The 24,525-nt window shown below is 34.4% G+C and overlaps 1 protein-coding gene, 1 long non-coding RNA gene and 2 pseudogenes across 3 annotated transcripts; 2 read left to right on the plus strand and 2 right to left on the minus strand.

Annotated features, from left to right (window-relative positions):
- Positions 1–6,472: 6,472 nt before the first annotated feature.
- LOC143552957 (leucine-rich repeat receptor protein kinase HPCA1-like) lies at positions 6,473–19,815 on the plus strand. Its single transcript, XM_077043051.1, has 37 exons — positions 6,473–6,755; positions 6,834–6,954; positions 7,027–7,098; positions 7,196–7,270; positions 7,948–8,019; positions 8,556–8,717; positions 8,815–8,889; positions 8,981–9,052; positions 9,142–9,213; positions 9,292–9,360; positions 9,430–9,504; positions 9,575–9,646; positions 9,723–9,857; positions 10,276–10,760; positions 10,983–11,141; positions 11,224–11,360; positions 11,801–12,020; positions 12,108–12,343; positions 12,639–13,102; positions 13,971–14,101; positions 14,209–14,329; positions 15,442–15,513; positions 15,615–15,689; positions 15,804–15,875; positions 16,066–16,227; positions 16,313–16,387; positions 16,495–16,566; positions 16,641–16,712; positions 16,833–16,901; positions 16,991–17,062; positions 17,201–17,269; positions 17,419–17,550; positions 17,627–18,084; positions 18,176–18,325; positions 18,571–18,710; positions 18,828–19,047; positions 19,532–19,815. Exons 1-37 carry the CDS (start codon positions 6,650–6,652, stop codon positions 19,780–19,782), a joined length of 5,292 nt encoding a protein of 1,763 aa, XP_076899166.1. The 5' UTR covers positions 6,473–6,649; the 3' UTR covers positions 19,783–19,815.
- Positions 19,816–19,838: 23 nt separating this feature from the next.
- On the plus strand, positions 19,839–20,333 carry LOC143552946 (leucine-rich repeat receptor protein kinase HPCA1 pseudogene; annotated as a pseudogene).
- A 398-nt stretch (positions 20,334–20,731) lies between these two features.
- On the minus strand, positions 20,732–21,359 carry LOC143552958 (nuclear pore complex protein NUP98A pseudogene; annotated as a pseudogene).
- Positions 21,360–21,458: 99 nt separating this feature from the next.
- Positions 21,459–22,054, minus strand: LOC143552947 (uncharacterized). 2 transcript variants are annotated; one of them, XR_013138739.1, is made up of 3 exons: positions 21,925–22,054; positions 21,708–21,818; positions 21,459–21,620 (listed from the first exon to the last, which is right to left on the minus strand). It is a non-coding gene; the product is annotated as an uncharacterized LOC143552947 (long non-coding RNA). The 2 variants fall into 2 exon arrangements; XR_013138740.1 differs by having other exon boundaries at positions 21,708–21,847; positions 21,925–22,048.
- Between the last annotated feature and the right edge of the window lie 2,471 nt (positions 22,055–24,525).

Raw genomic sequence — 24,525 nt, forward strand, 5'->3', positions numbered from 1 at the left:
TCACATCATCATAAGGTAAGTCAATTGATCAATTTATTATTGTCTTTATTCTTTAGAACATAAACCATATTGAGTTGAATCGAGACATATTTATTTTTTCCAATACGGTTATAAATAAGGTATTGTTAAAAATTAAATTAAATTAAAGCTTGATTGATTAATGTTTAACCTTTTAAAGAAGATATTTACGTCATAAGAGAAAAAAATATTCTTGAAAACAAGTTTCTTCCGGAATGAAAAACATATCAAATTTAAATAAAAAGATTATTTGAAATCAGTTTAATAGTTAATATCTTTTAACTTGCGTTTGTGCTTCTCGATTTTTATTAGAAAAAGTTGCAAATAACTAAATTATATTTCAAATTTGTTTCTAAATTAACCCCACTAAACATGGATATAATTTTTTGCAAAGGAATTGAATTTATTCTGATTTAGTTTACGATTTTAAACCAATGGCTCGATATAATGTTTATTATTTGTTTAGTAGCTTATAGTTAGTTTTTGAGCTTTTATTATCACACTATTTTTACAAATGGTTAAGATTATTCTACACATGAAAATTTATATTTATATTTTCTTTCTATGATTCCTTTATATTAAACAAATTAAGTTGCTAGAATAAAAATCATATAAGAATATGCATAGATGTATTGGTGTTGTATTTAACTTATAGTTTGGTGTTCTTACAAAATCCATGTGCATTATATTTTGTCATGTAGAATTGAAGATGATATGATGAAAATTTGATATTAATTATCTTGAATTTATTTGTCTTAAAAATAGTATTTACAAGAACTTCCTGAATAATATACTGGTGAATCTTTAAAAACTTTATTTCAACAACACTTTAATGTGTGTTACGCTAATTTGTAAAAGCTTTATTTTATTTAGTTATAGCAGAATAAATAAGTTTATATTTCTAGTAAATTATAATTATACTTTTAGTGATCATATACGACTTCAAAATGCTATTATGAAGAAAAATAATTATTTGCATATCAAATATCTTTCCCATTTTGCTTAGTTATAATATATATATGGAGTGTAATATAAAGTTTTTATAAGCTTTGGTGCATATTTAGTTTATTTGTTTACTGTCACTTATGTCAACAATTTGAAAAATAAAATTGTGATAAGCAAAATAGCTTAATCAATAATGAATATGCTGATACCTTTACACAATTAGATATTAAAAGTTAAATGTGTAGTGCTCATCGAATACTAATTCCTGTGTTCATAAACATCGACTGATTTCAGTATTAAATTCACTATAGAATCTTTGATGCAATCCATTATTAATTTATTATAAGAAAGTTATTAATTTCTATAATATGATGAAAATATATTTTGATATTTATGCATGGGTTTCTTCTGTACTAAGATTTAAATACAATTTTGTATCTATGAAATTCATATAGAGATTACTATTGTTAGATGCATTAACCCATCACTAAAGAAGCCTATGTGTTATTTTCCATTGATGTTTGTAACTCATACATGCATTATACAATTGGTCATAATATTAAACAATATTATTCAATATTAACTATTATTTTTACTTTTATTAAATAGTGATTGTTGCTAATATATATCTAGATGCTTTTTATTTATGGATTGACAACTCCAAGAATTGAATGATTTAATGTTGTGTTATATGTCATGCTATGGATATAAATTATTTATATAAATAGCAGTGAATAAAGCAAAACAAAATAGAGTTATGTTAACATTTTATGTAAAAGAGTACAAAATTGCTTTGATAAGACACCGATCGAAGGTGTCATACTCAATGTATTTCATTGTTGGTTTCAAGATGTAAGATTTTTACATGACTTGGCCATGTAATTATTTCTCAATGTTTATTATGTGATGAGATAGTTGTTATAATGAAAACTAGGATAACACAATTTTCATTTGTGATATCTCAAATATGCTCCTAAAGTAGCATATAACTAAAACGTATGAAATGTATGAAGTGATTTTGTATCCATGTCCAAGAAAATTATGAGTAAACCATGAAAAGAATTTGGTTTTATATCATTCTCCAAAGTGAATGTGAATATGCATTGATCGTTACGGTCATGGACATAATTGAAAATTTTTAACGATGATTATATTAATCATGAGATCGACCATTGAAATTGTAATGATGGTCATGCTAATAATGAGATCGACCACCACAAGTGGCAAATGGATTAATCATATATGAGAACAACTTGTGAAAATAAAAAAGTGAAATCACATGATCACTTGAGAAGATGATACAATGTTCTCTCATAAATATAGTCATGTATTAAGGAAGCATAATACATATATGATCATAAACCTGAAGTTTATGAATCATGATTATCCAATGGCATGACCGGTTAGACCACACCGAGTCAATGATGTGAAATATATTGAACAACTGAAAGATTCTTCATGATAATAAAATATGCAAAGTTTGCTCTCAAAGGAATTACCAACTAAAGTAAGGTGTGAATCCCTAGATATTATGGAATTGCGAAAGTATATAATATCCAAAATTGATACCATTTAGTGTTTTAAATCGATGCATCGTCTAAATGGTTATCAAATTCACAACTTGAATTTTGTGAGAAATTTGGCTTATCTAATGAGATAGCAAGCATATTATTACATATTATGATATTTGTTTGGTAATAAGGATAAACATAATGATCATTGAAAAAGTGTTGAAGTTCATAAAGATAATATTATTGCACGAATTGCTTTTGTTGAGACAATCATTAAACATCCACAACTGATTTTAAAGCAAGTGATCATATGAGCAACAATTCATGCTTGCATTCGAGTACATATGATTTTACATCAAGCCAACAAGTTATGATACTTCCTCCCATTGCAATTGGTATTTTGTCAGTAACCAAATATTTCTCATCTAATATTTCATATGTGTTATATATTGAAATTAATCCACCACAAGACACAATGATGAGGCCACAAAGGAAGTTGAGAATTTATGTCGGTATTAAATAGTATATATGATGTAATACTTGGAGCCATTAATGTGATATTTGGTTATGGCTCATTGGTCTTCACTTTAGTGAATCGATGTTCCCAACATCAGGGGGAGAAATAAGACAGTTGGAAAATGAATTTAGTTGGAATGAATTATCAGTGATCCTCAAACTAAGTTATATAAACTGAAAATTCAAAGGATAATTCATGTATACAACTTAACGAATCAATTACCAGACAATTCACTGACCAAAATATAGTATCTATCTAAGACACATATACCAACTGATGGTGCTCCAATTAAAGTTGTCTAAGAAGGACAAACACATATTGATAATGAGTCTAATACACGCGTGTAACATGGTAGACCAATCGATTCCAAAGGTGAAATTTCCTCGAAAATTGGAGTAAGTAATAAAGATGGTCAAGTCGAGGTAGAATAAAAAGGTCTCTTGAAAGAGATTAGACATGATGGTTTTTGAAGAACTTTAGGTACCTGAAAACAAAGAGCTCTCAATAAATTATATTGTATCATGTCTACACAGATATATGGAATCGAAATAAAGTCGACGTTGCAAATACTTTTATATAAATGATGATGATGAGGATCAAGATTATAAATCTGCCTATGAAAAATGATTGGCCAAAGTGGAAAGACGCAAACAAGGCAGAGTTGAATTCTCTAAATAACGGAAAGTTTGTTAGACCAACAGTCCGTACAACTAAAGTTGTAAAATGTGTTAGATGTGTTAGATACAAACGGGTATTGTATATGAGTTATGAAAATTCATCAAGTGATATAAGGCAAAAAAATTGATGGTACAAGAACTTTTGCAAAGACCCATGATTAATTATGAGGAGACACGTTCTCCAATGGTGGAAGCAATGACTTTCCGATAACTAAACAGTCTGGTAATATAAAGAGAGAATTGATATGCGCCCAATAAATATTTTTATTCAGTTGATACTGAGAGTTTACAAGAAAATCTATGAAGGATATGAATTATCAAATCATGTAAAATAAGTTCTCGAGAACATAATGATTGTTTTGTATAGTCATATTTGAATACGTTACGATTATTGAATATGTTGAACATAAATGGAACTCCTGAAGAGTTTCCTAAGGTCATTGAATACTTGAAAGGTTAACTGATGCATCTTATTGATTGAATTTTTGTGCATCAATAAGTATACACATAGTAGATAATGTACATGATGAGTACAATATCTCAATAAACAAAGAAATTGTACAATACGGATTTTTTGATATGTGTTAATGAGCAAGTTTATGTAGCAAAAATCCTGAAAAAGTGAATGTGTATGCATAATTCGTCAAGTTAAAAGAAGTCCATGATGGATTGGTAAATGCATGGATTTTTGCTTATTAAGTATGGATTAAATTATTCGGATTGAGCTGGGTACAAATCAAGAGATATTTTGATAAAGAGGGAGATAAGTTGGATATAAATAGCCATACTTTTTTATCAAAATTTCACTCTTAAAAGTTCACTAAAATCATACACTGATGATGTACACATCATCGAGAGAAACTTATGAGCTTTTAAAGAGAAAATTATTTTCAAAAACCTTGACAAGGTGTGATTATTGCTCGACTTATAGTTCGAGTATATGTGTAATTAAATGTTTATAAATCCATCGAAGATCTAAGAAATGTTGAGACATTTTATCATGGATAAATTTAATCATTTTAGCACGTTAAAGGATGTCAAACAATGACTCTGTATCATTTCCTATATGAATATGAAATATTATTAGAAATATCCTAATGCATATATGCATTATGTCATACTGTTAGCTATATAGGATTATTATTTTCTTGTTTATATTTATCAGCATGTGTCATGCTAGGAGACATCCGAATAAGTTAAAACATATATTTCAGGTATGAAAGATATATATTTATATTTTACTAACCCATCAAAACAAGTTTGGTTAGTCTTGTTGATGCAGAGAAACACAAAAGGATCATAGTGTTTACTAGATGAAGCAATAGAAGTTTTCATGTGAAGATCATACAACATTATTCAACTTAAAGATTCAAATGTCAAGTGACGAAGATGCAAATGATTGACTACAAAAGTTTTGGGTAACTTTCACGGAAGATCGATATATAACATTTTAAAGGATATATAAATCAGGGGGAGACAATACGCGTTGCACTCTTTTTCCCTTAGCTATGGTTTTGTCCCACTGGGTTTTCCTAGCAAGGTTTTTAATGAGGCAACATCTCCAAGCGTATTGAGTTGATAACCAAAGGGGAGTGTTATTAAATATATATTATTGTGGTTATCAATACCAAATATAGTTAGGCTTTTTCTCTACATATCATTGTATCATAATATAGAACACACCTATTAATGAAATCTCTCTCCTTTTCTCCCTACATCTATTTCTCATATTATTTTAGCTATTAGGCTTGTTTACAACAAAGATTAGTTATTTCCGGCTTGCGTTTTTTTTCCTCTAGTTTTGGAATTTTGTGTGACAATTTCTTTCTCCGGACTACACAAAATTTTGTAATCTATTTTAGCCAAAATTTGAAGTATATTAATATTTAGTGATATTTCTTATAACTTTACTAAGTTAAAAATACCACATCGACCAACCGTCTATAAAATATCAAAATAGGCAACCAAAATATACTTATGATACTAAAACCAACCAAACGAGCAAAGTGGCTTGATATTTAAATTTGATAATTATTTTCTTTTATTTTTTATTATTTGTATCATTTTGTTTCAAGTTCATATCCAAGTGTGTATGTAAACTGGTCAAATTCTAAACATCATTGTTATGAAAATGCAATTGGATGGGTCAAAAGATTAAACAAGTGCCAAATTAATGTGCGCAAACAAGACCTTTGTTTTAACACTAATTATGTTTTACACGAAACCTAATATTATATATAATCATAAACGAGGTATTTTAAGAAGAAAGTACCCTAACAAACTTATCTACGCGGTAAACCAAACCATGCTTGGTCGTTTTCTAGGAAATAACGTTGATTATAAAAATCTTAAAATCAACCGCTCGATCCTTCTTTTACATTCTATTCACATTGGATGCTTTATGTCTATGTTTTCTTTATAATATAGAGGAAAAATAAAAAAAACAACTCAAAGTCTCAAACGCCACTACGTTGGATTCTATAATAGAAAATAAATTATAGTAGAGTAAAGTATACATGTATATTTATAGACTCATACCCGACGCTCTATATTTTTGCGGTGAGTGTATAAAAAAAGAGAAAAAATAATAAATAAGTGTTTGTAAGTAGACTAGAGATAGAGATCGAGTTGGATGTGGGAGGTTTTTGAAAAGTAAACAAAATTACATATATATATAGTTACAGAGAAACTGAGAAAGAGATGGAGGCTCCAACTTGTTGAGAGACTCATTCAAACTTCACAGATTGAGCTGTAACTTGTATTGAATAAAAACAAACATGATCCTATGTATGGCTTAAGACGCATCTTTCCTTCAAACAAACAATCAATAAATGGTCAAACCTACTTTGCCATGATCAAACACACGTTCAAATAATATATTCATATTCATCTAGTTGCACACCTATTTGTAAAGTCAAATGATACAAACCTCCTGTCATGTTTGAATTCTGTAACTGAATATCCTATTTCTCTCCCACTTCATGTTTACCACCAGCCATAGAAATCCACATATGGCTGCCAGAATCAGGCAAACACTCCTAATACTGTTGATCCATTTTTGTTTTTCAACAGCTCAGACTGATGATGGTAACTTCAATTCAACACTACTGTTCTATTCATCTTGTAAGTTTATTTTGCATGATAATGATTATTATTACTATGCAGCTACATTTCTGAGAGCTCTGAAGGATGCATGGGATAACACACCACCTAACTGGGACGAAAACTCGGACCCGTGTAGCGGTTGGGACGGCATCACCTGCACAAACTCTCGTGTAACTTCCATGTGAGTGAGAGTGATGTTATCTTTCCATTAATATTTATAACTTGAAATTACTAAGCAGTGCTGTGTTTTTAGAACTTTGGCTAGCATGGGTTTGACCGGCTCCCTAACCGGAGATATCGGACAGTTAACAGAGTTGCAGATTCTGTAAGTTAAATTTCCTTTCCGGTCAACTGAGCTGTGTATTCTGTAGATATGTTTGTAGCAGATCAATTAAAGTTAATAATTTTATCTTTGTATGCAGAGATCTATCTTACAACAAGGGTCTGACTGGGTCTTTGACTCCAGCAATTGGGAGTTTGAAGAAATTAACGAATCTGTGAGTAGTAGTGTTTCTTTTTTAATATTGACATGCTTAGATCGAGCATTAACAAGAATAAAGTCTGTATCTCCATCTTCATTATTTATATTATTAGAGATTTCTTTCTTATGTCTATCTTCATTTTCATCTTTAATTTTTTTTAGGTTTGTGAATATTCATCAAACTCTATATTATTTTTGAGTGTTTAGAAAAGATATGCTAATATAATAAATTAAATGTTTGTGAGTGAGATAGAGATCGAGAATGAGATGTGAGAGGTTAAACAAAATTTAGAAATAAGTTTCAAGAAGCATGATATTTAGTTAAATTATAGAGATGAAGATGTGAATGCTCACAACTTTTCACCTCCAGTTTCTTTCACTCAAAGGTTTTTTTAACTATAAAATCACAAAAATTTAATTATTTTTTCATTGTTGTGAAACCAGGGAATTTTATAACCTAGTAATTATTTAGTAGTAGTTTTTCAAAATATGAAAAAAAGGAAGAAGTGTAGTGTTTATATAGCAATCATATTGTTTAGTTTTGGTCACTCTATTATGAAAAGTGAAACAATATTGGTTTGGAAGTTTGGTTATTTTTTTATATGAAAAGTGTTTGGCCGGCTTTAGTTAAATAACATCAATTAATTAGGGATGCTAAATTGATTGATTTTTTTGTTGGTTCTTGATTGTCAGGATCTTGGTTAATTGCGGTTTCAGTGGTCCACTTCCAGACACCCTTGGAAATCTAGAAAATATCATCTTCATGTGAGTAACGAATTGAATGTTCTTACACTAAATGATCAATGCGTTGATTCGGATTATTTATTGGTTTTATTTTTCCCACGTCAAATAGGAAATTTTAATTTAAGTTCTTAAATTAAAATGGTCAACCATATAAAGCCATCTACTACAGTTGACCATTTGGTCCAACTGCATGCGGAATAAAAGGATAGCACTTGGGGCCTTTGAGTCACAGGTTTGATCCTGGCTCCAGGGAGAGGTTTTACCACAGTTGTGTGGGCTTCCTCTGAAACTAGACAAAGTGGTGGCGGTCAATACATTATTGATGTACGAGCTTCCCTATGGGGACATGGCCGTTCAATAAAATCTAAAAAAGATTTAAAGCCACCTACAAAAGTCTAATTTTAGTGCATCATATTAGTATACTAAGGATATATAAGTTTTGTAATCATATTTATTAGAATCGTTTTAACGGTTTATAAAAAATCATTTAAACTTTTGAAAAAAAGTGTTTGGTGCTTACAAATTGTATGACTAATTTGCGCGTTGTGACTGTTTAGGTCTCTGAATTCGAATGGATTCACTGGAGGCATTCCACCTTCTATTGGTAATCTTGAAAATCTTTATTGGTTGGATCTAGCTGATAACAAGCTCACTGGAGGCATACCAGTTTCCAGTGAAAGCACTCCTGGTCTTGATATGCTGATTCATACAAAACACTTGTATATTTACTCCTTTCCTATGCCAAATCATCAAGTATATATGTTTTTTAGGATTATGCTCATGTATATTTGTATTTTGTCCATTTTTAATTTTCAGCCATTTTGGAGGGAACATGCTCTCGGGTCCTATCCCGTCACGGCTCTTCAACTCCAATATGACACTAATTCATCTGTATGCATCTTTCATTATAACTAACGATCTTCTCTAAGAACCGAATAATCACAAAAGACACACTTACCTTTTTCCTTGTTTTCCCGAGCAGTCTATTTGAAAACAACCAACTTAGAGGTCCCATTCCTGAAACACTCGGGCTTGTGAAATCACTTGAAGTTATGTGAGTACCTATATTGATCACATTTCTAGACTTCTTGTAAAACTCGAGTGAAACTTTATTATCTAACGGTGGTTTTCATATGATATCAGACGACTTGATAGAAACTTGTTAACCGGGGATGTCCCAACAAACCTCAACAACCTTACCGGTGTAGTTGAAATGTAAGTATTAGAAAAACCTTAACTTTGTCAAGTTATTTGGTCCGGTTAATGTTCACGTTTTGATTAATTTGCACGCAGGTTTCTCTCAAACAATCAACTGACCGGCCTTGTGCCTAATTTGACCGGTTTGAATTCCCTCAACTATCTGTAAGTAGTATATTTTTTTTAATTTCCAAACCATGTTACTCTTATCAACTAATTAATTGCTGATTCCAGGGATCTGGGCAACAATACATTTGACCCGTCACGCGTTCCGTCTTGGTTCTCAACTTTACAATCATTGACCACACTGTATGTATATCATATAAACATCTCCATTATTTTCAGATCATAAAGGCTAACCTTTTAACATGTTTTGCAGTAAGATGTATAGTACAAACCTTGTAGGACAGTTGCCTGTGGCCCTTTTCAGCATCCCTCAGTTACAGAATGTGTGAGTTGAGATTTTGTAAATTTTGCGGTTATGTTTGTTGCTGAAAAACTAATTGAACCACGTTTTCTTTCATCAGAGATTTAAGTAACAACAGGCTTAATGGCACTTTGAATATCGGCTTGAGCCATAGCAACCAACTGCAACAGGTCAATTTGCAGAATAATCAAATTGGTGATTTCACTCAAAGGAACCAATACAGTATAGACTTAATGTGAGTTTCCTCATTACATGGTTCATTATTGTCATTAAGTTTTAGTAATTTAATATTTTGATGAAAAAACGGACAAATTACAAGTACATATATATGTGTATGTTTACACATGGTTGTTATGCAGTTACATAACAGAACCGTCTTATTGTTATGTATTATTAGAGTTTATTGTTATATTACTAACATAATTAGGAGATATGATTTAATTTAGTTCCCTTTGTAATTATCTTCAATCTTCATTGTATTATCGTATATAGTTGAGTGATAATACATAATAACTTATGGGCTTTTATGTGGTTCTTGCAATTCTGCATTTAAAACTGATATCGTATTGAGCTTCCCTCTACACATATGCATATATGTATATACATTTTGATTTCAGATTTGATACCTAAATCTGTTTATGATTTGTCTGCAGTCTAGTCGGAAATCCTATATGTACTGAGACAGGCGTTACAGATAAATTTTGTTTCCCGCCCACAAATACTAGTTCTTCATACTTGACACCACCAAACAACTGTGTGCCTACACCCTGCAGTAGTTCAGGTCAAGTTTCAAGTCCAGATTGTATCTGTGCATATCCTTATACTGGAAACCTTTTCTTCCGAGCTCCTTCATTCTCTGACCTTGGAAATTCCACTGTTTATGATTCTCTTCGTAATGCCATGATCAACTCTTTCCGGAGGTCTCAACTCCCGGTTGACTCAGTTTCACTCAGGAATCCTACCAAAAACATTGATGATTATCTTGTGATAAATCTACTGGTTTTCCCATCCGGAGATGATAGGTTCAATAGGACTGGGATTCTTGGCCTTGGATTCTCGCTTAGTAACCAAACGTTCAAGCCTCCCTCAGCCTTCGGACCCTACTTTTTCATTGGTGAAAACTATGACTTCTTGCAAGGTATATATACTTTTCTTTCCAAATCTGTTTGATAGCATTTATTCGGTGCCAATTTTGACTCGTGTACTTATGAATGTGTCGATTTGGGTTTTGTTACACAAATAATACTCAAAAGTAAAAGTAATAAGTAAAACCTTCAAAATCTTTTTATTCAAAAAGTTTATTAGTGAAACTTCAAATAATATAACAATGAAAAGTACTCATGTTGGTGTCATTTTATAGGAATATCAGGGGGAGGAAAAAAGTCATCCAACACCGGTGTCATCGTAGGATCAGCTGTTGGTGGCTGTGTGCTTATTGCACTATTGGTCCTTGCAGGAATGTATATTTTGCGTAAAAGAGGACGAACTGAAAATGTGACCCGTGAGAGCAGCCCTTTTGGTATAATTTGCAATGATCCTTTAACTCTTAATGGTTTGAATATATAATTTGTTTTCTGACCATTTTTGTCTAAAACTTTTAGCATTGTGGGATGCAACGGGTGCGAGTGGGGCAGTCCCTCAGTTGAAAGGAGCAAAAGCTTTCTCTTTTGAGGAGCTTAACAAATACACAAACAACTTTGCAGAATCTAACAACATAGGAACGGGTGGATATGGAACGGTAAGTGTGCACATGTGACGTATATATGAGTGGGTTGATCAACTGTTTAAATAAGTTGGGTTCAAAAGATGATTTTGTCCAAATCTGTTTAGGTTGACCCGAAATGTTTTTTTCTCTCAAATGCTTAGAGATGTTTTGTCCAAAAGCTTCAAGCTTTTTTTGTAAATGAAAGTGTCTTAATATAATTACAAAGAGTCCAAATTATTTCAATAATAACTTATTAACCTTTTAACAACATTGGGTTATAAAAAAAAGGTCTTTTTACCTGATTTCCGACCCAGTTCAGTTTCTACAATTAATTTTAAGTTTTAATCCATTATAGATAAAAAAAACCGAAATCGACCTTTTCTATAATTAAACGGGTCAAAACTGACAACTCTGTTTGAACAAAGAGTAAAGAAGATAATTAAGGTTGGTTTTTGTTACATTATATTGTGTAGGTATATAGAGGAAGCCTGCCAAATGGGCAGTTAATTGCCATCAAAAGGTCTAAACAAGGATCAACTCAGGGCGGGCTCGAGTTCAAAACTGAGATAGAGCTTCTTTCAAGAGTTCATCACAAGAATCTCGTGAGTCTTGTCGGTTTCTGTTTCGATCAAGGTGAACAAATGCTGGTTTACGAGTATATTGTGAATGGTACAGTCAAAGATAGTCTTTCAGGTAATATTATCTTTTCACATGGAAAAATCATAAATACCTATTCATCTCAAATTAATAACTCATGATCAACGGTTATGATCCATGCAGGGAGATCAGGAATCAGGTTGGACTGGATAAGACGACTTCGAATAGCATTAGGAGCAGCAAAAGGGTTACAGTACTTGCATGATCTTGCTGATCCTCCTATCATACATAGAGATGTCAAAACAAATAATATCTTATTAGACGAACGCTTAGTTGCAAAGGTGGCGGATTTCGGTCTATCCAAATCGTTGGGTGATGCTAATAGGACTCATGTTACCACTCAAGTCAAAGGGACAATGGTTAGTATATGTTTTTTTTATTGTTAGAATTAATAACACGAATAGTCCATATGGTATGCACTAAGTTTGGTTTTGGTCTCCAAGTTTTAAAAGTTACAACTTTAGACCTAGTTTGCACAACCCATTTGGTCCCTGGGATTACATTTGTGTAAACTATTGGTCTAAATGTGTAATATATAAAACTTAGGGATCAAAATCAAAATGAGGGCATATAAGAACAGTGAATTAATTCTTTTTATTACCTGATTATTAAGGGACTCACTATGGGAAAAAAATGCCATTTGGTTTGATACAGGGATACATGGACCCCGAGTATTACATGACACAACAATTAACGGAAAAGAGTGATGTTTATAGCTTTGGAGTCGTGTTATTGGAGCTAATAACAGCAAGAAACCCAATCGAGAAAGGGAAGTACATTGTGAGAGAAGTGAAACAAGCCATGGATACAAGTAAAGAGCTATACAACCTCCACGATGTCCTTGACCCGACCATCGGTTTGAATAGCCAACTAAAAGGTTTGGAAAGATTTGTAGATGTGGCATTGCAATGCGTTGAAGAAAGAGGAGACCGAAGACCAACAACGAGTGATGTCGTGAAAGAGATTGAGAGCATTATGGAACTTGCGGGCCTTAACCCGAATGCCGAGTCTGCATCAAACTCAACAGATTATCCAAGTAAGGGAAGTGAACATCCTTATACTAATGATAGCCTTTTTGCTTATAGTGGTGACCACTTCTCTACAAAGTTGGATCCAAAGTAGAAATAGTCGAACATGCAACTAGGTTGAATACTTCTTGATTGTCAAATGTTTTTTTTTTGTTCGTGTAAATAAGAAGTACAAAATACGGATTTTGGCGTGTGAGGTTGGATGTATTTTTTTAAATTTGTTTATATGCTGTACACAAACTATTTTAAGCTATTGCACCTTTTCTTATCGCGATATTGTACACGGATTTTGGATGTTTCACTATCACATTAAAGTTTTCTAGATTTCACAAAAACAAGAATCAGATAAGACATAGAAGGCCTATGCAAAGAGCAAGTTCATTTCCGTTAAAACGAAGTGTAAATTTTGTGTCTAAAACAGAGCTTATGATTTTCTTATAAAGGGGGTCTAATCATCATAATGATTGGAGTGAATCATTGAAACTCTTTATTAAAGAGTGACAATTGTTGTGTAACCGGCTAGTGGTAGTTACAAGTTACAACAGTTGTATAATGGAAACTTCATTATAATATTTAGTTACTCGTGCTCATAATCGTCACACTCCCAATTAAGTTGTCATTAAAACACTGTTGCGGCAGCAAAACGATACGGATTCGGTCGGTTTTGGTTACGACATACTTAAAACAACGTTAATTCGGTCGGTAAAACCAGGGCGTCTAAAAAATATATAGTTAGCACCTGCTCCTCCAAGTAATGTCAACACCAAAAACAAAACGGCCGGAAACCATTGTAACCGTCCTGTTTGTCTTTATCTTTAACAATGATCATCAACCTGGTCAACATGGCATGGGTATCATCTATTCTTGTTTATTCTTTTATTATATTTTTAAATTACATTACATAGAACTTGACGAATGCTGAGTGTGCCAAATGCTGCCATTTGTGATTTACTGTTTAAGTTTCTTTGTCTACTCAGGAAGAAGAAGATATTGTTGAGTTCAGAGAAATGAGTCGAGGAATTCGGTTATGGATGACGATTTGTTTTTGTCAAGTTATGGTAATTGCAGGAGTGACAGATCCAAATGATGGTAAGTAGATTTTATAAGTTTTGTGCAAGCTAGTCATCAGGTTTGTTTTTCTGTTCCTAACTCTATGCATTGAAATGTTAATATGTTGTTTTGGTTTGCACTTGTAGTTGCTGTGTTAACTGCTCTCAACTCTGGATGGCAGAATCTTCCACCTGATTGGAAGGGTTCCGATCCCTGCGCAAGCAAATGGGAAGGGATTAACTGTACCGACTCACGTGTCACCACCTTGTATGCTATCTTTAATCCCTTGAACGTACAGTTGAATGTCACTTGTAGGGGTGTCAATTATGTCGGGATGACTGGTTAACGTGCTGTGGGTTGGTGGGTTGACAGGTTGAAATATGCAACCCGAACCCGACCCATATTATTATTTGTATCAAAGATTTCAACCCTAACCCGTACACACATAAATTCGGGTCGATCAGAACACGATCCGTTTAACCCATTTGTTGGAAAAAAAAATTAAAAAAAACAGAATTGATATAATTTAGAGTCTATAGAGTAAATTGAAAATTATAAGTGTATCTTCAGAAAAATGGAAAACGAAAAAACACAAATAAAAATATAACTTTAAAAGCTTCTTTTAAATACTTAAATGCGTCAACCCGAACCCGATCCGTTTTTAAACGGTTTGGAACCCGACCACTTTTTTTAGAAGGTCGTGTTAGTTGACCCAAAACCTTTTTTTTTTCGTGTCGTGTTCGGGTCGTATCAACAATTGCTGCCCCTAGTAATTTGTTCTACACAAGCTATGTTTTACCTAGGGGTGTCAATCTTGGCGGATTGACGGGTTACGCGTTGGCAGGTTGAATAGTTTATAACCCGAAACCCTATATTTTTATTCGTGTCAAAACATCAACCTTAATGAACGCACACTTAAAATCGCGTAACCTGAAGACAACCCATTTAACCCGTCTATTTAAACGTATCAAACAAGTTGATGGGTAAATGGTTAATAATCAAGTGGTAAACGTATTACGTGGGTCCGTGAAAAATGGGTTAGACGGGATGGTGGGTTTACTTGTTTAACTAAATGGGTTAAATAGGTCAACCTGGCCCGGTTGATTAAAGAAGTTGGCGGGTCGTGTTCTGGCTGCATGTTGGGTTGAATATGCCAAGCCAAAACCTGATTTTTTGCATGTCGTGTTCTGGTTGTGTTTCGTGTTGTGCCGGAAATTGCATCACTAGTTTTACCTGATCCCAATGATAAGCATGGCACTGGTAGGGTCCCTTAAGTTTTCGGGTAATTCTCTTGGTTATAACAAAAAAAAGATGTAGGTGTTTCGGTCCTAAATAACTCTGAGAAAAATCTTAACTTATGTTTCACCTCTTTAATCCAGAGTACTGGCAGGCATGGGTGTTAAGGCTACTGACATTGGAGACATTCCATCACTTTCCATGTTGCAATATTTGTAGGTTTTCCATTCTCATTTCAACTTTTGCTTTTATGGAGTACTTTTCATGACACATGATTAGTTGTAACTGTATTTATACTTACGGTTTATGCCCGTAGAGATCTTTCCAACAACAAAGAGATTAAAGCCATTCTTCCACCATCTATTGAGAAATTGAAGAACTTAACGACGTTGTAAGAATTCCATTTTATTGATCAAATGTAGCAAACTTATCTGTCACGGTTTTTCTTTGTTATTCAAAACACCGTGTGTGTTTTGGCGTCTAACAAACTACTCCACGCGTGTAGAATCCTGGTTGGTTGCAGTTTTAGGGGTCCAATTCCTGATTCAATAGGATCCCTCAAGAAGCTAGTCTTTTTGTAAGTATTCCAGATCCTTGTGTATTACGCATAATATAATATTCGATCGATTAGCATTCCTTATGTTTTAAGCAGCCTCTATATCCTCTGAGTAAGAGATATTGTTTGCCTACATCCCATCCTGTTTGTTTTAATAAATGGTCTAATGCAGGTTTAACAGAGATCCTGATATATCTCTTATTTGTTGCAGAGGTCTTAATAACAACAGCTTTACTGGACCTATCCCACGATCCATTGGTAGTTTAACCAATCTTTCATGGTTGGATCTAAGTGATAACCAGCTTTCAGGACCCATTCCCATCTCTAATGAAACTGTCACTGGTCTTGACAATCTAGTGAAAACTAAACACTTGTATGTTCCGTCTCTAATATATCACAATATTGCAAGTTCACAACTTTTGAAAGTGATCGTTCTCACGCGTGTGGTCATGATGCAGCCATTTAGCAGATAATCAGTTATCTGGTCCCATTCCATCTCAACTTTTCAACATAAACATGAGCCTCATACACTTGTAAGTATTTCATTCGTTTTGAAATTGTATGAAACGTACTTTACTTAGTTGAAATGGAAATATCTGCACAAAATTTTGATTTCATGTACATTCTTATTTATTAACAGCATAGTTAACAACAACCAATTATCTGGAAGAATTCCTCCGTTGATAGGAACCGTGCAGACTCTTGAGGTCGTGTAAGTATCAACTATTAAAATTTATGAAAATGCCTTCTGAATTTAATACATTCATTTTATCTTTTATGTAACAGACGCCTGGACTCAAATTCCTTGACAGGGAAAGTGCCTCAGGAGCTAACGAGTCTCAAAAGTGTTAGTGAACTGTAAGTAATAAGAGAATATTGAACCAAGTTTTTCTTTTGTTTTTGTTTTTCTTGCTAATCATGTTTCGGAGCTATTTATTTTGGTGGAAGGATTTAATTAGCAGATTCGTTTATTATCAGGTACTTGTCAAACAATAACCTGAACGGGCCTGTTCCAGATCTCTCAGGAATGAACTCACTCTTTTATGTGTAAGTTGGTTTAAACATTTTTGAATTTGGTTAGTTTTTTATTCTTAATTTTCCTGTAACTCTAACATCACATATCTTATTATTTGCAGGGACATGAGCAATAATAGTTTTAATAACTCTGATATTCCTACATGGTTTACACTTCCATCATTGACCTCAGTGTAATATATATGTTTTTTCTCTATCTATACTTTTCATTCAACCGAATGCTGTCAGTGTAGACACTTCACCATATTGCCACTGCGTTGTAGAAGACAATGTTACAGAATTTTAAGCATTGTGTGATCCTGCACTGACAGATTGATGGAAATGACACAGCTCCAAGGAGAAATCCCATCCGATATCTTCCAGCCTCAGTTGGAGAGATTGTGAGTATCATCTGAATGCTTTCTTCTAAAGTGATGCAGTTAAAGTTAACATTACATATTAAACATGATAACTGTACATTTAATTTTGAAATGTAACACTGAGCTTGATTGTTTGTTTCTTCTTTGGCTTTTTCGTTATCTGTTGACAGAGAGCTAAGCAACAACGATCTTAACGGAACTCTGGATGTTGGCAGCAGCTATAACGGTGACTTGATACTTGATCTCACTAACAATTCCATAACTAACTTCAAACAAAATTCTGGATATAATTTGAGCTTAAAGTAAGATATCTTAATTGGTGACTATAAGAATTTCAAAAAGGCGGCTATTTTGACCCGTTTACTTATGAATGTGCAGTCTTGAAAATAATCCAATTTGTGAAGCCGGAGCAACAGAAAGATATTGTGCATCTGGAAAGCCCAATCCGCCAACTGGTTTACCATCAAATAATTGTCCACCCGTGCGCTGTGGTTCAAACAAAGTTCTAAGTCCAAACTGTAAATGCACAAGTCCATACACAGGAACTATATTTTTTTTCTCTCATTCCTTCTCAAACTTGGACAATTTAACCTACTATACAACTCTTCATGATACATTGCTATCCGCCTTTCGGTCCAATCAACTTCCAGTGGACTCTGTTTCTATTTCTAATCCAACTCTCAGTGAATACCTTCAATATAAACTCCACATTTTCCCCTCGGGTCAAGATGTTTTTGCTCGTTCAGCCGTCTCTTCAATTGGGACGGTGATCAACCGCCAACTCTTCTCTCTCCCTTATTATGGACCCTCATTTTTTCTTGATGATAGCTATTGTTGTTTTCCAGGTATTATTTATTTGATTTGAACATCCAAATAAATTCTAATACTTTGTTTTGTCACTAGAGCAATATGTTTTCTGATTTGGAGTATCCACGGGGAAGAAGTCATCAAATCGTGGCATCATTATTGGTATTGCGGTTGGTGGTTCTGTGATCCTGTTGCTTATCGCCTCGGCTATAACTTACGCTCTCTATAAGAAACGGCAAGCCAAAAAAGCCAAACAGAATAACCCTTTCAGTAAGATTTTAATTTTGGGTCAATTTGGATTGTAGTTTATATATAACGGGTCAAGTAAAAAGTTACATTTAAAAATGAACCAGTTAAATGGTTGAAAATCTTAGCAAAAAGAGGATAATTATGGCACAGCATAAAGAGACATGATTTGACTTGTTACCTAACTAGCCCAATTTTCCACTTCTGGATATGTTCATCTTTCTACAACAAACTCATGTTCTTACATTGTAAATCGTTTGATAATGCAGCATCTTGGCAGCTTAATAGCAATGATGCGGGTGATGCTCCTCAACTAAAAGGAACGCGCTGGTGTTCATTTGAAGAACTCAAAAGAGCCACTAACAGATTTTCAGAAGACAATATAATTGGATCCGGGGGCTATGGGAAGGTATCCTAGTGACATACATACCTGTGTTGGATTTCAGTATTATGCCAATAAGTATTCTTAATTATTATTATTTCGTAAAGAGTGTATCTCTAAAGAGGTAAAGATGATCCATGATAGGTGTACAAAGGAACTCTTGATAGTGGCCTTGTAGTTGCAATCAAAAGAGCTGAACAAGGATCATTACAGGGTGCACAAGAGTTTAAAACCGAAATTGAACTTCTTTCACGGATTCATCATAAAAACGTTGTATCCCTTGTCGGCTTCTGTTACGAGCAAGGAGAACAAATGCTGGTGTACGAGTACATTTCCAATGGTACTCTAAAAGATAATCTTTCTGGTAAATTTACTTATTTCTTAAGCCTTTTACTTTCTTTTTGGACCCATATAATTATGAAAAGATAGTATGGGAGTATTAGTAGTGTAAATGCCAGAGGTGACAATTTCGACTAGTTTACCTACGAATAAGTTTGTAGTGTTGTGTTTTATCTTGAACAGACCAAATGGTTAGAATACCGATAAACCTCTTGAATCGCATTATCTAAGCAGTTGGATTATCATTAGTAAATTCTGTACATTTAAGTCCTTCAAACTTAATGATATAATATAATTTGTAAGCATGTTGCACAACACTAATTGTTAAAGCAAAGTTTTTTTTCCTTTTTTATAAAATCATTTCCGGTCAGCTAATTAACCCGACCGACCTATTTAAGCCCATATAATAACTACTGTTTTGACCCATTACCCGACCCTCACCTGCAACCCATTTTGTCACCTCAAATAAGATGGGAAGACTAACACATGTTTATTGTTATTTAAAGCAGGGATGGCAGGAATGAAGTTGAATTGGATGAAGAGACTTAAAGTAGCTCTTGATTCTGCCAATGGTGTGACATACCTGCATGAGCTTGCAAACCCTCCCATTATACACCGGGACCTCAAATCAACTAACATTCTCCTGGATGAACATTTGAATGCCAAGATTGCTGATTTTGGATTGTCAAAACTTTTGGGAGATGAATCAAAAGGTTACGTTTCCACTCAAATGAAGGGGACAATGGTATGTGCTCATTAATCCTCTCTTTCATACGGATACGTTTTAGTTTCTTTGTGCATAAGCATCCGCTCTAAATGCAGGGTTACATGGATCCCGAATACTACATGACCCAACAACTGACAGAAAAGAGCGATGTTTATAGTTTTGGGATTGTATTATTAGAGCTCTTAACCGCAAGGCCACCGATATTCAAGGGTAAACACATCGTAAGAGAGGTCAAAGACGCGGTTGACAAGTCAGGAGATCCAAATGGCATTTACACGGTTCTTGATCCCTCTCTTGGTTCATTCCAAACACTTGGAGGTTTGACGAGGTTTGTGAACCTGGCATTGAGCTGTGTCCAAGATTCAGGAGCTGACCGACCAAGGATGGGAGAAGTGGTGAGAGAGATCGAGAACATTATGGATTTGGTGCTTTTAAGCAAAGATGAAAAATCATCTTTGAGTTTCTCAAGTCAAAAAACAGGAAAAGTTGGGGACGTTTATCACCATCCATATGGTGATTCGGTTTCTGATGCAAGCAGTTTGTCAATGCCATTTGAAACAGAACTCAGCAGGTGAATTAACCAAGGTGATGATGCTTTCTACATGATGGAATTGTTGTACTGGTATATATAAAACCATATGGAACTACCAAGATTGTTTTATGTGTAAATTTAGAAAGATTCAAACTATATTCTGAATTTTGTTGTATGTTTCTATAATATCTTACTAAAAGCTAATAATATCGACATTTTTTATAATGAGCCAGTTATTATACTTAAGCTGGTTTTGATGATGTGTCACTTTTACAAATCTAATGGCCAATAAATGTTAAGATAGATAACTTCAGCTGATATAAATAAAACATAATAATGATAAAAAACAATTTACTAAGCTTTGAAAATGTAATAACATTTGCATTCTGGAAACTGTTAATGAAGACAAATCAAATCTTCACACTCTAAAACGCATTATCTGGCATAACTTCAGATAAAAACAAACAGTTTACAAATTACATCAGAAGTGTTTTGACTCTAAATTTCCATTCTCCTTCAACAGGGTCATACGACACAAATTCAGCACCTTGTGCGACCGCCTTCTTCTTTAGCATCTCTGTGTATTTAATAACCTTTGACCCATCCGTGTGCTGCATTCCAGTCTTTTTATCGAACCATTTGATGTTAAGCAGCGTGATCTCAGCAGGTTTGTTTAGGCCTTCACCAACAGGAGGTTTCTTGCTGCCATCCATATACACAATCACCTCTCGGTTATTAAACTGGATATCAGTTTCAATATCAACATTTCTCATGTCCGTTTCCCCTAAGAACTTGATGCTTCCGTATCCATGACGTCCGACCACAAAGTCCTTCACATGCCTGCAATATTCTGGCTCAGCCCTTTCTTTCGCTTCTAACTCTGATATTTGAGGTTGCGTGTAGTAGTCGGGTTGTTGAAGTTTTGCTGGTACATCAAGGATTGTTGAGGACAATGGTTCCTCTTTGGTTGTATCATCTGATCAACAAGAGTTAAAATTATTTCAACAAGAAGTTAATAATATTATATCCATAATAATCTAATTTTATTTAATGTAACCGGCTAGCTTTTTATACCCATAGGACAGATTGGTGTTGTACACTTATCTGATTTATGAGTTTTATAAATAATAATGTACTATAAAGATTAAATATACGAACATCATTAGAAGTTGTTACCTTTAGCATTCTCACACGTGCTACTAGAGAATTTATCGCCATGAATGTTCTCTCTCGTAGCGGTCTGTGGCCACTGTTCAGGACCGATCACCAATGCCCTAGGATTCTCCCTTGGAACATATGCAGAAACTGGTATCTCCTTGGTGTCACTAAAATATGGTATCTGAAAAAAAAAAAGTTAACACTCGAGTGCAATGTTTAACATGATATGGGAAAATGGGAGTAAATTCAAATTTTGCAACATTCTCACCTTCTGAGCATTTGATTTCGGGTCATACTTTCGAACCGGCAGCTTGATTCTTCCAGACAAATGCCTAGTAGTCAACAATGAATACTTGACTGGAGAAGGCTTGTCTTTAACCTGTGAGGAGGCATTGTTCAAATATTAATCTTGCTAAATAATTAATACCAGAATATCATTAAGTCTTTTTCATAATATGCAAACATGAAACACATTCTATACTTACAGGTATGCTGGATATCCCGTATTGAATTGGTTGTTTCGATTCAAAAAACACACGAGGGCTTGGCGGAAGTACTCCAAATGGACTAGCGACAGATGATGGTTTTTCAATGCTTGTAATCTGAGACGGAGACCTGTAAACAAAAAGCCATGAACCAAACAAGTGAACAACATAAAACAATGAAACACAATATATCTTTAGATTAAAAAAGAGCTTACATTTGAGAAACCGAGTTTTGATCAATAGTCCATGGTGTTGTCCCATTAGAATTCTGAGTTGAAGGAAGATACGGGTTATAGTTGAAAAATGTTGTTGGTTGGTTGGTAGTTGAACTCAATCCAGAGCTCACCGGTGAAACCGAAATAGAATTAGTGGCTGTTGTTACAGTGGATATAAAAGATCCACCGGTTGAAGTTGACCAGCTGCAGTTGGTAAATGCATTAAACGTGGGACTCGTGGAAGACGTATGGGTAAAGGGATTATGACTCAAAGTAGCAGGTGATGTGGTTGAGGCTGGAAAGTTAAAATTTGTTCTCGGAGCAAATGAGTTTAAAGGAGCAGATGTAATGGTGGTCAAAACCGTGGTTGCAGAAGGTGGAAATGTGTTATACGAGGAAGATGTACGTGTGGCTGGTGAAGTTGATGTGTTTGTAAAGAGATTATTATTGAAAGGAGCAAATGAAACTGATGATGCAGTTGTTGAGGTTGGAAAGTTAAATGGGCTGAATGCGTTTGTAGGATTCGATGTGGTAAATGGGCTGAATGAGTTTGAAGGAGTAGACGTGGTAAATGGGTAAAATGAGTTTGAAGGAGCGGTTGTAACAGTGGGGAAATAAGAGGTTGCAGAATGTGAAAATTGCAGTGGGTTTGAAGTGAAGGAATTAAATGTGGGGCCAGTATAGTTCCAGCTGGCGGTCCCGGTGGTTAAAGAAGGGAATGTTGGTCCAAATATGTTGGGTTTAGCGGTCCCCTGTGATGTTGACTCAACTGCTGAAGAAGTTAAGCCAAGCCCACCTGAATGAACACATAAAAGGCAACACCAATGCCTTCGCCTCATCATCTACGACTATATTGTTGTGGAGGAATTCAACAGTTTTTAGGTTGTGCTTTGAGACATGGGATTTGGTAATGAAGTTTGGTTCGTCAATGCCCAGTTTCTTGAATCCCAGGTTACTTTTTTTTATCATCTCACTTTCACCTGACCTTTTAGGGTTTAAATTGATGTGATCGGATTAATTATTCGGTTTAATTGTTGATTCCATCCATGTTTACGGTGATAGGAATCGAAGAACGGAACGGCTGCAAACCCTAGAAGAAGTGAATGACCCAACTGTCAAATTCATATAACATAAGTCAAAACTTATATGCGGCGTCTTTCTTTGACCAACAAGGCAACCCAACATTCAGAGCAGCGCCTGGCCAGTGGCCACCTCCTTCACCTTCATAGCATCTGCAATCATTCTTCACATAACTAATCCTCGCCGGTCCACCATCGTCACAGGTCCACCGTCGCCATCCATCAGAATCACAGGTCCACCCGTCGCCATCCGTCACGGGTCTCCATCGCCATCCATTTATTGCTAGATTGTTAATTAATTGTTACTTTAGTTGTTGTATGTTTGATTTGTTGGATTTGGAAACTTGAATTGTTAAAGATGATGCATGGTTATTATTAGTAAAACAAGGTTTTTTTTTTCCCGATATTCGGATATCCGAAGCTTCGGATTCGGATTCGGATAGTGATTTTCACTATCCGAAAGGTTCGGATATCCGGTTTCGGATATCCGAATAAGGACTATTTTTCTAGGTATATGTTGCAAGTAATTTAGTTTTCACATTCCGTAAATTGTGAAAGTTTACTCATTAGACTTTCATGGAGGTATGTGACAAATTATTTGTTTTGGGCATTTGCGGTTCGGTTCGGGTTGCAACTGATTCAGGTTACTCAAGAAAAGTCAAAACGGTTTATGATTGTTTTCGGTTCGGGTTCGGGTTGAAACCGATTTCTTGACCAGGTACGATCGGTTTTGGTTCGGGTTTTGACCGATTTTTGCTCGGTTTAGGCCGGGTTCGGATCGGTTAACCGGTTTTGGTGGAGAAAATTACAAAGTGGTTACGAACCTACAGTTTCAGTCAGTTTAAACCGGTTTCTATATAATCGGTTTCAAACAAACAGGTTTCTTTGTAATCGATTTTAAACCGGTTAGGATTCGGTTCGATTTTCGGGTTGGTTCGGTTAATCTGTTTATTTTCAACTCTTTGTGGTTTTGATTTTTGCTTAAAGGCGTATTTCCGTAATCAGGTACATGATCCACTTAATGCTGCAGTTAATGGACCAACATTGTTTATTTTGGTAAATCTCATGAATTAAAAATACTAATATATTATCTTCAACATTGTTTATTTTGGTGTTTTGATCTTGAATATAGCCTCCCACCATTTTGATGAGCTACTAGGAGAGATGATGGCAATTGTTAGTTCTCATGGATATGGCATCCATTAATTGATAGTAACGATGGTAAACAAGTGGGTGATCTATTCATGCATTTTTTTCCCAGGAACCTTTTATGTAATTAACTACCAATGGAACACCAATAGCCAATA

The sequence above is a fragment of the Bidens hawaiensis genome, unplaced genomic scaffold (genome assembly GCF_021521415.1).
Source record: "Bidens hawaiensis isolate Kalapana, Puna unplaced genomic scaffold, B.hawaiensis_p1.1 tig00017053_1, whole genome shotgun sequence".
NCBI lineage: Eukaryota > Viridiplantae > Streptophyta > Magnoliopsida > Asterales > Asteraceae > Bidens > Bidens hawaiensis.

Bases quoted from the DNA above. Each gene is read 5' to 3' on its own strand.
- LOC143552957 (XM_077043051.1), top strand. From the start codon at position 6,650: ATGTTTACCACCAGCCATAGAAATCCACATATGGCTGCCAGAATCAGG. The intron at 9,214-9,291 runs GTAAGTATTAGA...ATTTGCACGCAG, and splicing joins CTTACCGGTGTAGTTGAAAT to GTTTCTCTCAAACAATCAAC. The intron at 12,021-12,107 runs GTAATATTATCT...TGATCCATGCAG, and splicing joins AGTCAAAGATAGTCTTTCAG to GGAGATCAGGAATCAGGTTG.